Here is a 14,739-nt window from a genome sequence, read left to right on the forward strand (position 1 = left end):
TGAAAAGCCTCTCTGTGGAAATATCAACGGGCAACTCCTGGGGGAGTCACTCTGCTGTACTAGTCCTACCCATTCCTGCCCAAACAGCCCCAGGGCCTGGCTGGGGTCATAACATATAAATTAGGACCAGTGGCGGTCGGTGCCGTTTAATATGAGGGAGGACGATTTTTTTTCATGAGCATGGTCTTATTTCTATTACAGCATATTGGATGTCCTTCATTCATATTCCATTCACCCAGTTCAATGTAACATCAACAGGTTTAGGCCACTACATGATACTCAAATGTTCCTATACCCATCACGAGGTTGCTACAACCTACCCTATGAATGAAAGTTTACAGCGTAGGTACACACAGGTCGAGAGACAAATTTGAGGTGACAGACAGTGACATTCAATACCGCCTTGCACACTCTTGTCTGCATTTAGCTGATGTAATCATTAGTCCAACAGTTGCAAGCGAAAGTTTCTATTGGACAAATTCAAGTATGTTTATCCCCATTTTGTTGTGTTTGCTTCCGTTGACTCTCATAACAGCCACGTTGTATTAGTCATCTTCCCTTCACCTGTGGACTTCAATGCACAACAAATCAGCTGTATGTGACCAGGCGAAACAACTTTTCCAAGCCAAACAGCCTACATCATTGTCACCGTATTAGCTGAAGTAATGTCATAGTCAGCATAACTAATAGATCTAACGCGTTAGTAAACCCAGCTACAATCCTGCAGTAACGTTAGTCAGTAAGCACTTACACCGGTGGGCCCGGTGGCAATAAATTAGTAATACCAAAAGCTTACCTTGACTTGGAAGAGTTCCAGTGTTGTGTTGGAAAGTCATAGGCAGCTAGCTAACATAGCATCCCTCTGTTTGAGCGGGCTGTTTCAGTAGGCTAAACTAGCTAGCTGCATTTGCTAGCTAAGTAAGTGAAACTGAAAGTGGGAAAAAATGACAATCTTTATTGCTTGCTCTATTTCTCTCTTGCTTCTCCTTAATTGTGGAAGAAATTAATTTGTTCCAAACTGTTCAACTATTGTCTTTCTCTCTCTTTGACTCAACTACTCACCACATTTTATTTTTTGCAGCGCTAGCTAGCTGTAACTTATGCTTTCAGTACTAGATTCATTCTCTGATCCTTTGATTGGGTGGACAACATGTCAGTTCATGCTGCAAAACTCTGATAGGCTGGAGGACATTCTCCAGACGTTGTCATAAATACTGTGTAAGTCTATGGAAGGGGGTGAGAACCGTGAGCCTCCAAGGTTTTGTATTGAAGTCAATGTACCCAGAGGAGGACAGAAGCTAGCTGTCCTCCGGGTACACCATGGTGCTACCCTACAGAGTGCTGTTAAGGCTACTGTAGACGTTCTTTGAAAAATAGTGTGTTTTAATCAGTTATTCGGTGACGTGATTATATTTAGTATAGTTTTATCTAAAAAGGATAACTTTTTAAATGTTTTACCATTTTTATTTTTAAGAAATTCACTGAGGAGGGTGGTCCTCCCCTTCCTCCTCTGAGGAGCCTCCACTGATTAGGGCCCAACGGGAGAAAACAGACTAAGACAGGGACAAATTCCCTGTATTTGTCCAATAAGAACCGCTCGTTTTTGTTTTCCATTGACAAATAGTTTGCTACACTATTAGAAAAAAAGGTGCTATCTAGAACCTTAAAGGTCTCTTCGGCTGTCCCCATAGGAGAACCCTTTGAAGAACCCTTTTTTGGTTCCAGGTAGAACCATTTTGAGTTCCATGTAGAACCCTTTCCACAGAGAGTTCTACATGGAACCCAAAACAGTTCTACCTGGAACCAAAAAGGGTTCCCCTATGCGGCAGCCGAAGAACCCTTTTGATACCCTTTTTCTAAGAGAGTACGGTGTGCCCTAATGAATGTTACCCAGGCTTGCAGTCTCTCTGTCCCCATGCTGTGCTGTGCTGCTAACTGTTTACCTTGGCTCCAGTCTTCCCGCCAGAGGACTTTCAACTCAGTAGCGCTGCCCTCGGGGGTGACATGGACTCTCTTACTCACTGTCTAAATAAAGCAGCCTTAGGCGTCAGTTGCTGTGTGTGTGTATCGCTCTCTCTCTCTCTCTGTCTTTCTCTCTCTCTCGCTCACTCACTTGCTCTTTCACTCTAATTCTCTCTCTCTCTCTTTCTGTCTCTGCCAATTTAGAAAAGCACATTCAACACAGATAAGACTCTGTTACGCTGCTCAGTGACAAATACATCAGCCTATTGCACCATTCACCAAACTCCTAAAATAGGTTTGAGGCTTTGGTTTGTGTCACTTGTCAGTTCTTACTACTGATCTTCACAGCTACAGATAATTTATGGTGAAATAACATAGAGTGACTGTTGTCATGCGCATGACCCTCAACCTTAAGCACATTAATTCAGAGTAACAAATGGGAGGAGGGCCTCAGTGATGTAATGTGTTGTAAATCCTCTTAGAAAAAAAGGTGCTATCTCTAACCAAAAAGGGTTCTTCGACTGTCCCCATAGGAGAACCCTTTGAATAACGCCTTTTGGTTCGAAGTAGAACCCTTCTGCTTCTAGGTAGAACCCTTTCCACATGGAACCCAAAATAGTTCTACCTGGAACCCCAAAAAACGTTCATCCATGGGGACAGCTGCAAAGTGTACCTGGAAGACATTACTAGCCTAGGACCACTTCATAAATTCATAGACCTATAAATATTTGTTCTTATTTTAGGTTTCACACTACGTTTGATTTACATATCTAAAGAAAAGTTTGTAATTTGTCTCAGTTGCAGCAGAGCCTATTTAAAGTTTGTGTGAGGTCATTTCTGTTAAAGGCCCATTGCAGTCAAAAACGTGATTTACCTGTGTTTTATATCTATATTTCCACACTATGAGTTTGGAATAATACTGTGAAATTGTGAAAATGATGATAAGAGCTGTTTGAAAAGACCGGCTGAAATTACAGCCTGAAATATCAGCCTGTTTTGGTCGGATGGAGTTTTGGCCTGCCAATTAGTTAAAAGACCAATAAGGAAGACAACTCCCACTCAGACGACCACATGACAGTCCTAGTAAAACATTTCCTTGAGAAATTGCTATTTTATAAGAAGCTATGTTTGTTTCTTGTTGACAATTTCAATTAAAAACAATCATACTAGAGTATTTAATTGTTACCCAGAAATGATTTGATATTGAGATCAATTCAAGCTGCTTTGGACCTTTAAATGGATAATGCATAACTGCAACCCCTCAGACAAAGACTGGAGGGACATTAAGCCTGCAGACACTTGCCAACTCCTTGGGCATGTGCTATCGACGAATAAAATACAAAAGATCCAAAACTGAAAAGTAAAGTTGTTTAAGATATTGAACTGGTGACATTATCAAAATAATGGATTATAATAACGTTTTCCTACACTGGTCTGCTCAAAACTAGTATCATGCAAGGGGACAGGTAGTACAAAACAATTGCCATTTTCTTAAATAAAAGTGAAATAACATTTAAATAACTTTTATCTCTAAATTATGTATCTGGCTGATGTGCAGTCTTGAACATAGCTACACTGACACTCAATAAACTCTCCAACATCAATATGTCAAAATTGCAGCCAGATAACCTAAAGCTCGGGCATAAATCTAGCCATCTCTAAAATGTCTGTGTCTACCTATGGTATAATTTACAAGCTATATTCACTTAAATATATTTCACACTGTGACAGGCACAATACACTTGATTTAACACACACTGAAAACACTGATAAAACCATTGTAGTGATTGCATATCATGGTGTAAAGAAACAATTGTTGTTGTGTGTAAGAGGAAAGGCTAACTTTAATACAGAAGGAGAAAACAACTAGACCAACACTATTTGGAAATTCAAAACCCTCAGGGATCCATTGCTGCCGTCTTTCCAACAGCTTGTCATAACATATTTCTCTTGAAGGTACCGTCTTAAAAATGTACAAACTGTAAAACACATTTTAATAAACGTTTTGTTTATTATTCCAGCATGAAGTAATATAGTGGAAATCTTCATACAAGTTCAATAAAAAAAATAAAAAAAAGAAGGAAAGTAGGCTAAGGCGATTTATATTTCTGAATAACGGTAGGCTACTAGCTTTTATCGAACCTCCCTGAATCATGAGGTGAAAGAATTTAAGTGAGGAATACCACTGCCAATTTTTTTTAATGCCAATATAACAACACATGTCTAAATATTATTCAAATATAAGGGGTTATTTAATATCACATTTTCAAAATGGTTATATGTACCTTCACAGCAAATGGCTAGATGGAGCTAAAACTCTTGCTGCAAACTCTGGCACATACCACAAAAACACTGTGATACAACGACACACCAACAACAATGTGTAGATTTCCTTCAAATATTCTAAGATGGGCAATTATACCAAAATTCACATATCAACAGAACAATTTATTTCAAATATTGAAATAATATCATTTAAAACTGTATCAAGAATAAAACAACCAACCAAAGAAATACAAATATCCAAACAAAAAATAGGAAAACAATGTTAATAATAAACATGATATTTTTTTAAATAAATATGTCCAGAAAAAAACTACCAGGCCCTGTTTCAGCTGAACGACCCTGATGGTGAAACTGAAATGCACTTTAAAACGGCAGTTTCACAATGACCTTCAGATTCATTCCACCGAAATTGACATTCCCCAGAGAGCTCGAGGAATTTGTCTGGCCCTAAAATGGATCCACTGAGAGTTCTGCTGAGCGAGGCGCCATTCACACCCCTGCTGGAGGAGAGGGAGACATACAGTATGATCTGTGTATTGAATGGGAAAGTCATATTTCTACCTCAAAAGTTGAAAGTCAGGAACATGTACTGTAGAGCTTTTGACATGTTTTGAGTAAAAATACATGGGCACATTTGTATTCCACTTTTTGTTGCGTGTTGAGTCAAACCAAAATCAACAGTGATTTGTCATATAAGGTCATTATGTCTTGAAACCAGTGAAAGGTTGTTTTCTACCTACATATGGATTTTTTCACGTCACTGAAACATAACTCTTGGCATAAATCACTCTTTTAAGATTATTCTCAATTGAAGCTACAGTTTCATTACCATGTGTAAATGTGTAACATTTTACTCATTGACTCATTTTGTTTTATGACAGTCTACAGTTGGTTGTAGGAACAGCCATTACTCTTTTATCAACCAAAAACTTATTAGGGGCAATTTATCAATTCCGCATCTGTTTGTCCATATAGCAACATTACATTAATTTATGTTGACCTCATTGAGCGTTTTCATTTCATTTTTGTCAAATTTTATATGAACATCAAATGCATCAGTAAATGTATACTGTTTCTACCAGTTAGGTAGTCTTTGTTGCAGCCAGATAATATTGCAGCAGTCTTATTTTGCAGTTTTGTATTGTAACAAAAATATGCATCTGTAAAACAATTGTGGGTGCCATTCATTCAAACAGTACTTAGCTAGCTGTTGTACATGTGTCAAAGATTTTGCGGACATGTTCTCTCTTTTTTATCCTCGCCTAAAAAAAAAACACTTCTACCAATTTCTTAAAAAATAGTACCATAAAGTGAAGAGTATTTTAATTTAATCTGTAGGATTGAATTATTTGCGAATTGAGTTAATAATTAAAAACAAAAACTGACCGACATAGGATGTCGCAGTCTTTGATACCCTGTTTAAAACCAAGAGTTTCAGTCAGATACAGTAAGAGCTATCAGTGGAAAAACGTGCAGATTTACGATCACTGGTAACAACTACTAACTCAACAAAAGAGAAGGAAATACAAAAGTATATTAAAAAACGAAGATATAAGATTTTTTTTTGTTTCAGTTCTACTCTATATCCATATCTTTATTTAACAATCATAGTCATATTTTCAACAATGGAAGATTAATAAATACTTTCTCTTGATTCAGGAAGGTTGTCTTGGTAACTTGATAGCTTGATTCCAGTTGCAAAAAAAATGATAATCAAAATGTCCTCTGTATGCATGGTTGCGCTTTTCTCAAGCACTAATATCCAATTAACCACTTTTGTCTTGAGTGGGGGAATCCATATCATTATGTACAGGTTTCTTCATTTCAGACATTCTATCCACCTCCATAGCTGAGAGAGAGAGAGCGAGAGAGACAGAGACAGAGAGAGCAGCAGGTCGGTCCGGAACGCATCCGAACTGCTGAGTAACAAGAATGCATCAACAGGCCTCCTCTCACATATTTCCCTTTCTGTTAAGGCACTAAGGTTTTCTCATATCATTCTGGAAATCAATCCCAAATATTCCACAGACGTTTCAAACTTGCATGAGCGTGGAGGGGGGGGGGGGGGGGGGGGGGGGGGCTGTCTCTGTCCAACTGTTGTTAGCTGGGAAGTAGGAAACAGACCCAGAACCATCAAGGCACAGAATATTTCCACCACGCAGCAGCAGGACATCCAGAGAGAGAGAGAGAGAGAGGATAGTGTGGTGGGTTCCATCCCCAGCTCGTGACTCAGGCAAGAGCCATGGGGCACCAGGACTCTCCCCTGACAGAGCTGGCTATGTCTGGAGACTGGGTAAGGCCCACGCTGGTGTAGAGACTATCCTGGCCTGGGTACTTCACGATGGCAGAGCCATCAGAGCCTGAGCCATCCGCTGGGCCACTCAGGACAGCGGACTGGACCTGGAATAGGACAGAGAAATGTTAGTCACAGATTCAAAAGAAATGACTGGGTCTTTCCACAAAATAAGTGCCTTTTTGCATCCCTTTGATATTTTTTACTAGAAATTGTGCACCAATATTGAATTTTAAAAGCCTGGTATATTACATGAAGTGCCCTTAAATATAGACCACATGTATAATTCAATAAATTACATGAACCCTGTTACGTGAACTGAACACTCGTTTTTAATATGGTGAAACTTTTCTTAAAACATTTAAATAAGAAACATTGAACATCTAATAGTCAATAGTGTAAAAGCCGGTGAGCTGGTTTTACTATTTTTGGCAATTTTCTGGCGTCTTGTGGTAGAAAACTGATCGGTTGGAGCATAACACATCAACACTCTTAACCATAGATAGACAAGTTAGACATGTTTTAGCACATTTTATTGACTTCTTTAAGCTTGAATTCAATTGCTGCTCCCTGTTGCACACAACAAGCTTCCATTCCTCCTGTCACAAGGGGATTTAAGGCTGATTTAAGATGAAATCTTCAACCATGTTATGTCAACCCTGTTACTTTATTTGCCACTTAATAGGCACTCGCCATAGTATGTTTTTATATACAATCTTGAGATGGGAAAATGTATTTTTTATTAAGTTGAACATGTGCTCTTAATGACAGAATGTGAAAATTAGGCGAAATCAAACTTTTTTTGGCCAAGTTACATTTCTTAAAAGGCACTAAATCGGTGGAACGACCCTAATATTCTCCATGGGTTTTCTATAGTCACAGCCAGGGCTTCCAGAAGCCTATCAATGATAAATCTTCATTTGTAACTGCTAAAATGGATATACACTGAGTGTACAAAACATTAAGAACATCTTCCTAATCTTGAGTTTTGCCCTCAGAACAGTCTCAATGAGTGGTGGACCATTCTTGATACACACGGGAAACTGTTGCATGTGGAAAAACCAAGCAAAACTGCAGTTCGTGATACAAACCGGTGCGCCCGGCACCTACTACCATACCCCATTCAAAGGCACTTAAATATTTCGTCTTGCCCATCTACCCTCTGAATGGCACACATACACAATCCATGTCTCAGTTGTCTCAAGGCTTAAAAATCCTTCTTTAGAGAACAAGTGACATCAGATTTCACCTGGTCAGTCTGTCATGGAAAGAACAGGTGTTCATAATGTTTTGTACACTCAGTGTATAGGCCTATATGCAGTGAATCTCCACATTATTATAGCAAACCAGCCCATTTATCAAAAGATAGGAACAGACAAATGTCATTAATAAAATGTACTTTAAATAGCCCTATAATATTGTTTCATTTGGAACAAAATCAGAGACTATGTTTTAGGACAAAATTCCGAAGAGCATCATCTCTGAGAAATGCAGACCACTTCCCAGAACCCATTAGAGACAGCCTTTAAATACCTCTGAAGACACCAGATACAGTAGGCTACAACCCAGTAGGCTACAAAAGTATGACTCAATACTTTTGAATCCAGTATTGTCAGGCCGGTATTATTGCTATCACGAACATATAAGATGAAAGTGTATTATTAGCCTGCCTGCTCCTACATTTGTCAACAGTATTCAGTCAAAAGAATACCAATTAGTGCAATAAATAAAACGATAAAATCATATTTTAAATATATATATATATTTTCTTTTTAAGTAAAAGTGTGTCTATCCTACCAAAACCGTAGACTTATATTTGACGCTAACTGAAATGTGTGGGAAGAATTCAGCCGTGCATAATTTCTTACACAAGACATATCCGAGGAGGGGACAACAGTAGAATCTCAATTGCAAACGACCCTGAGTCCGTTTTTATAATACACGCGGCCTATCCCGCACCTGAATATTCGTTTTCTTTTTGAATACGCTATATCAAAATATGGATCGTTCTTATTAACCCTGGCACCTGCGTGTTGGGAGAGCTGTCCTTCGAGCAGTCTTCAGAGTTGGAAGAAGACGTCGACGTCGGAGTCATGGCGACTGAATTACTATTTCCTGTGGTAAAATGATTTTTAAAAGTATATATATATATAAAGAGAACCATAAAAGTTAAGTATTTCAATTATACAACAGAGAGAGAGAGAGAGAGAGAGGGATCTGCTTACCAGAGGATCCCTTGGTTTTGTTCAAAGTCTTAGGTTTTCTTTTCCTCGTCTGAATTCCCTCTTTCTTCATGGCGAGCGGCCGAGGTACCTGCAAAAATAACGACTACATTAGTCTGTCATGTTTTTTGGTTACACGTTTTGTCAATGTATGAAAACATGTACATTGTCCTTTAAACATAAACTTTATTAATAATAAATATAATTTATTAGGCAGACTGAATACACTGATCCCGTTTAATATTGTTCTCCATAGTCATCAAAACAATTACGCACGGTAATTAGGCACGTGTCAGTTACAATATTCCCTGCATTTGTCGAACATGAAGGTAATAAAAAGGGGTAACTTGTGACATAATGTAAAGATTGTGTCTTACTCCATGTAATTTTGTGTAGAGCCCACATGCGTTGCAGACCGGTTCTCCTTCTGCGTTTCTGCGCCACAAGGTGGTTGTGCTCGTCTGACAGTTGGCGCAGGAGAGGCCGATTCGCCGGGATGATGACTGGGAAAAGGCAATATATAAACAACGATAAACACACTGGAACATAAAGATATGAAGCTACGATTAAGCAAAGGTGAGCGCGTGCTGTAAACGTGAAATGGAGAGATGTCTGAGCCCGCGGCTAGGCTACCTGACTAATGGAATCTTTGGCTGTGATCCAAGCACTTTAATTCATCATTGGATATGAAGGGCATGGATTCTCCTCTCTTATGACGTATGACTCTCTTTCTGTTATCTGCACTAATTTCCGAACAATAATATTGGTCATATTCATGTCATCCATTTAACTGGCAGTTACGTTCAGCTTATTACCATGAATTTAATTGTCAGGGAGTTCGTGGAAAAAAGGTATCAGTCGTTTGTTAGTGTGCGTAATAACTGCGTAATGGCGCCAGGAGAATGTGTGTCTGAAAAGTATTTTTTTCCCTCACGTAGCCTCTGTACACTTGTTGACCCTGACTAAATTACCTATATGACAGCCAGAATTACCTTGTTAATATATGAACGCTGGCTAAACTGATGGTGCAATAAAATGGTCTACCGTTTAAGCGAATTGTTTGTCCCAAAAAATCACCATAAGGAGTATAGAGATCTGAGGTGATAACCTTAATAACCTTAAGCCATTGCTTTAAATAAATAGACAGGAAATTGAGTGGTTAAGTAGTCCCCTGAGCGTGTTCTGCTTACCATCCGCTTCTGTGGTTTAATTAATGGCCGGCTGAGTCCATTCATTTTGCTGTACAGGCCGCATGCGTTGCAGAGAAAGTGGCCCGTGCCATCGCGTCTCCAAAGCGGCGTTGAGATGGAGCCGCAGTTGACGCATTCCCTGCTCTCTCCCAGGTCGTCGAGAATATCTGCGGGAAACAGATAGGCAATACACCAATCACTTACATGACACTTCAGAGAGGTGCTTGGGCATTAAAAGAGCCATGATTTTTCTTAGGCTTAATTGAGCACCTGTCTTGAAATATGTTATTGTATATTGTAAAAAAATAAATGTTATTTTTTAATGATTATTCACTATTATTTTCAAAATGAGGTATATTCTAGGCATATGTGATAGCAAATTAAGATTATACATTCAATACACAAGGTGACTGCACTTTTGACTGTACTTTAGCTATTTTATCTATGTCTAATGCATTAAGTTACTTTAAGAAACTCAAAATGTTTCCATACTAGTTTTATATGTGCAGTCAGAGGGTGTAATCAACAATGTATTTATTTTAGTTACACCAATAAAAATATCAAAATATGATAGGCTTAGACGTCGTAATAAAACATTTGATATCAGGGATAGGCCTAAACTTTAATTCATGCAACAAATGCATTGATAATAGCCTATGTAACTAATATATAGCCTACACTCTTAGAAAAAAGGTTTCGGATAGAACCAAAAAGGGTTATATGTCTTCCTTCATTTATGGCAACCCTAAAGGTTCTATATAGAACCATTTTGTAGGGTTCTTTGATCAGAACCCCATCAGAACCCCAGGGGTTCTTCACTGAACCAAAATTGGGGTTCTACCAACCTTTAGGGTTGCCATATATGAAGCAAGTATAGAACCCTTTTTGATTCTATCCAGAACCTTTTTTTCTAAGAGTGTAGCGCTCCCGAGTGGCGCAGCGGTCTAAGGCACTGCATTTCAGTGCAAGAGGCGACACTAATGACACCCTGCTTTGAATCCAGGCTGTATCACAACCGGCCTTCATTGGGACTTCCATAGGGCGGCGCACAATTGGCACAGCGTCATCCGGGTTTTGCCGGTGTAGGCCGTCATTGTAAATACGATTTTTTTCTTAACTGACTTGCCAAGTTAAATAAATAATAAATATAGCCTAATTAACTTGCTATTCTAAAATGGAACCTATTTACCATGTCTTACCATTACTATAAAACATGTATTTTACCTCCGATAATTTCCTTAACCAAATTGAATTAGAATTTATTGGGGCCATTAGACCTAAACACTTGTAATCGTAAATTATCATCACATTGTTTCACCCATGCCCTTGTTGCTTAGAATTTTTTGGAATGGTTATTTTTATTATTATACCATGCGTTAAACAGCTATTCGATACATGTCATATCAGCACTAAAGTTCTCACTCAAATAATCAGCTTTCTTCGATACTTTTGGGAATAGTAAGCCTACCTCCATTGGGTCCTCGAATCGTCAAGGGCGCACCTCTGCTTTGCAAAGTGTGCAACATGGTGTTATCGAATGGTCCTCCAGGCCAAGGCGAGGACAACTGGGATAGCTGCGGTCCAACATACGGGGAGTAGGGACTGGCGTAGGATCCACCGAGGGACCGCGGGAGGCCGTACTGGTCTCGACTGCCCACATTCAGCGGGTTACTGTAGCCGTTATCCCTGGACGCTACGTTGTTCATTGGCGGGCTTGGAGGGTAATGGAAACGGTTGGATGTATGAGGACTCCCGGTGCTGTAGGAGGGACTCTCCGGAGTAGACTGCGACCAGACTGAATGGCTTGTGACCGCATGACTGGGCTGTGCCGACCCGCTGGCTTGCAAATAAGGAAGGCTGGATATCATGGGTCCCACCCGGGAGCTCGGTACATACACTGGAGAGTTGGGGTTGGAGTGCATATAGCCCCCAGAGGGCGAGTCGTACCCCGCCTGGCTCTGGTGGGCCGCCGCGATGGCTAGTGTTTGATACATGTCGCTGGGATCGACGATAAGGCCCCCCTTGTGGTGCGGGTGCGCTCCACTCGAGATGATTAGTTTGTTGCCCTGGTCTAAATCCGTGAACAGCGTGATGTCCTCTGTGGTGGGCAGGACAGTGTTGTTGTTATGGTGTCCGTGTCCGAAGTGAACGTAGGAGTGTAGAGATGGTCTACCTGGCCCCTCGTCGCGCCGGTGTCCCACTAAGTCAAGTTGATCTGTTGTCGGCGGTGACCTGAGTCCCTCCGAGTCGTGCGCGTGGCCGTGACTGTCCCTCCTGTCCTGACCGCCGTGTAAGTAGCTCTGTTCAGCCGGTGACCCTGGGCTGCTGGACACTTCTTGCTTGACCATGGACCAGCTGTTTTCGCCCAGGTCCATCCAGGATTACTTTCCATACACCGTAGGGCTAGAAAATCGTGAGGGTGTTGTCTGCCCTGGGAATGAGAGAGAATATGTTGTTATCAAGATCAAGTAGGCTAAAAGGGTCTATCATATTGTAAATTGTTAACTTAAAACAGGTCCTTGGGCGTCATGTAACTATTTCTGGTATCATAAAGGATCTATGAGATGAGGTAATCAAATCTTATTACAATCTTAAATATTCTTCCCAAAGATTTGGTCCAAAGAGTTACATTTGAATTACCTTTCAAGCGACACTATTAATTTGCAAGAAACATGTCATCCCCCATGATAACAATGTCATATCAATTCCATAGCTTACCCTCTGGGAAACTGCGTAATACAAACCCAACATAGCCCTTGATGTGGGGCTTGGTTTCATTTTGAAACGTATTCGCGCAATTTTGAGTACATGACACAAAATTCTAGGCGAAAGGCTAGGTTACTTAGCACACAATACTCGATCCTCACTATTAAAACTATATGATGGTTATAAACTAATAGTTAAGACATGTTTGGCAATACCACCTAAGGTATTAATCCATTAGAAATGTAAGCACACCGCGCGCTCTGACCGGAGGAGTTGAATCCATCCGTGTCAAAACCCTGTCCTCCCCTCTCGAGATAGCCTCTTCATAATTACAAAAAACCACACACCGTTACAGATAGGAACAAAATGCAATATATCTTTGGAGCAAAGCGATAACCGCTTGATAAGACGCATAACAGATAAGACCCAAGAGGCAGGGTAATTGTGACAAACCAATACCCCAAATGATTTAGGTTCTGCGCAACTGGCACCCAGGAGCACGATCACTGAAACCAGATGTTTTACCAAGACTGGACTGAAACATAGAAGACAAAATAGGAGAGGAAGGATTATTCACCACACACCTACTCGTTCTGTGCCATCGGTCGCTCGTTGAAGTTTCCTATAGTGTGTGGGTCGTAGCTGGTCTCTGGGAAGATAGGAATGAAAGCGTTAGCCTACTGCGCGCGTGACGAGGTTTTTAGAGAGGAGGCGCTTCTCGAGGCTGCAGTTGGAATCTGAGGGCGTTCTCTGATTGGATTTCAGTTTAACAAACATATCAACTGGTTGAGGGTGCTAGCCTTTGAGAGACTTGATCATGTCTAAAATGACAAAAACTGCAATCAATTTGACGTTTCACAGTAGGCTATTGACTTTTTGTTGCTGAAATAAAATCGAAATTCATATATCAGATAAATATACAGAGAAACGTTTGTTTTGGCAGTGCACATTGGTTTACTCACAAAATAGTTAAGATATTCAAAGAAATATGATAATAACTGCGTTTTATTTAGAGCAAAAATTGGGATTTTTCATAATTGACATCAAGCCTGGTTTAAACGGATATTGCGTACAAATTAGTTAGATGTACAAACCACGACTATCATGATGAACATTAACCTATCAGAGGCTCAAAAATTATAGTAGGCCTATCATTATAGACGTTAGACAAATGAAGTAGTCCCTAGGCTAACATTCTTCAGAATGTGTTTACAAGTTCTAGCAAGCAATACATTGTAATAATGTAAGATGTTACAGAACTATCGACAAAACTGTTGGCATCGAATACAGAGTTTAAAAAATAATATTCAATTGAAAAACTTTTCAATTTGCAAAGTGAAATATTTAATAGCCTATCAATTGCACCATACTTACAATAACTAACATTGAATGATAAAATAATTATAAATCTCGCTGAGAACAGCTATTTTGAAATCGCCTCTTTGATTATTTGTTTGTTTATTCTCAATTTCGGCGTTATGTTAGGGCAGATCATTCACCGTTAGTTTATTTAAGTGAGCCCTTAAATTGATTAAATGGGGTCAGCCTCGGAAGCACAAACTCTCAGCACGTATCTGTTGTTGCAGAGAGGATTTACATTGAACTGGCGATGATTACTTCAGTTGGAATATACATTGGCTCAGTAAAATTATCAAAAGTGACGAGTTGTCAATTAAACCATTCATTTACTAGTCTTCTGCACTCCTTCCAGACGTTAACAAATAGTCCCGTCGTTAGTCAACCTGGGAAGAATTCAACTGGTATTTCTTTCTATTTACATTTTGTCTGGATAACACTGTTAGGCGATACGCGTTTCAGGGTAAATTATAGGTCACCATTTCGTTGCACTGAAAGAGAGAGGAGAGACACGAGCCATTGCAACATGCTCTATCCTCTGTTTGACTCCTCTTGTAAAATGGGCTCAAACAATGGCCATTCTTCTTTTAATTTGGTCTTTGCATTCCTTTCACTTCTGGTTGCTTTGCAAAGGGTAAACCTAGGTAGCATTTTAGAAACGTTCTCTGAGAGGTGTAAGCAACTGCATACTTCTAAAATAGATATCAGAACTATGACTATTGGT

The 14,739-nt window shown here is 39.7% G+C and overlaps 1 protein-coding gene across 3 annotated transcripts; it reads right to left on the bottom strand.

Moving 5' to 3' along the window:
• Positions 1-3,949: 3,949 nt before the first annotated feature.
• LOC120020253 (GATA-binding factor 6-B-like) lies at positions 3,950-13,374 on the bottom strand. Of its 3 annotated transcripts, none has more exons than XM_038963791.1 (7): positions 13,244-13,374; positions 11,422-12,384; positions 9,954-10,120; positions 9,141-9,266; positions 8,767-8,854; positions 8,568-8,656; positions 3,950-6,648 (listed from the first exon to the last, which is right to left on the bottom strand). In XM_038963791.1, the coding sequence occupies exons 2-7, from the start codon at positions 12,326-12,328 to the stop codon at positions 6,478-6,480; spliced, it is 1,548 nt and encodes a 515-aa protein (XP_038819719.1). In that variant the 5' UTR covers positions 12,329-12,384; positions 13,244-13,374; the 3' UTR covers positions 3,950-6,477. The 3 variants fall into 3 exon arrangements, with proteins under 3 accessions (XP_038819719.1, XP_038819720.1, XP_038819722.1); XM_038963792.1 differs by having other exon boundaries at positions 13,248-13,331; XM_038963794.1 differs by lacking the exon at positions 8,568-8,656 and having other exon boundaries at positions 6,490-6,648.
• Between the last annotated feature and the right edge of the window lie 1,365 nt (positions 13,375-14,739).

Source organism: Salvelinus namaycush, chromosome 25 (genome assembly GCF_016432855.1).
Source record: "Salvelinus namaycush isolate Seneca chromosome 25, SaNama_1.0, whole genome shotgun sequence".
NCBI lineage: Eukaryota > Metazoa > Chordata > Actinopteri > Salmoniformes > Salmonidae > Salvelinus > Salvelinus namaycush.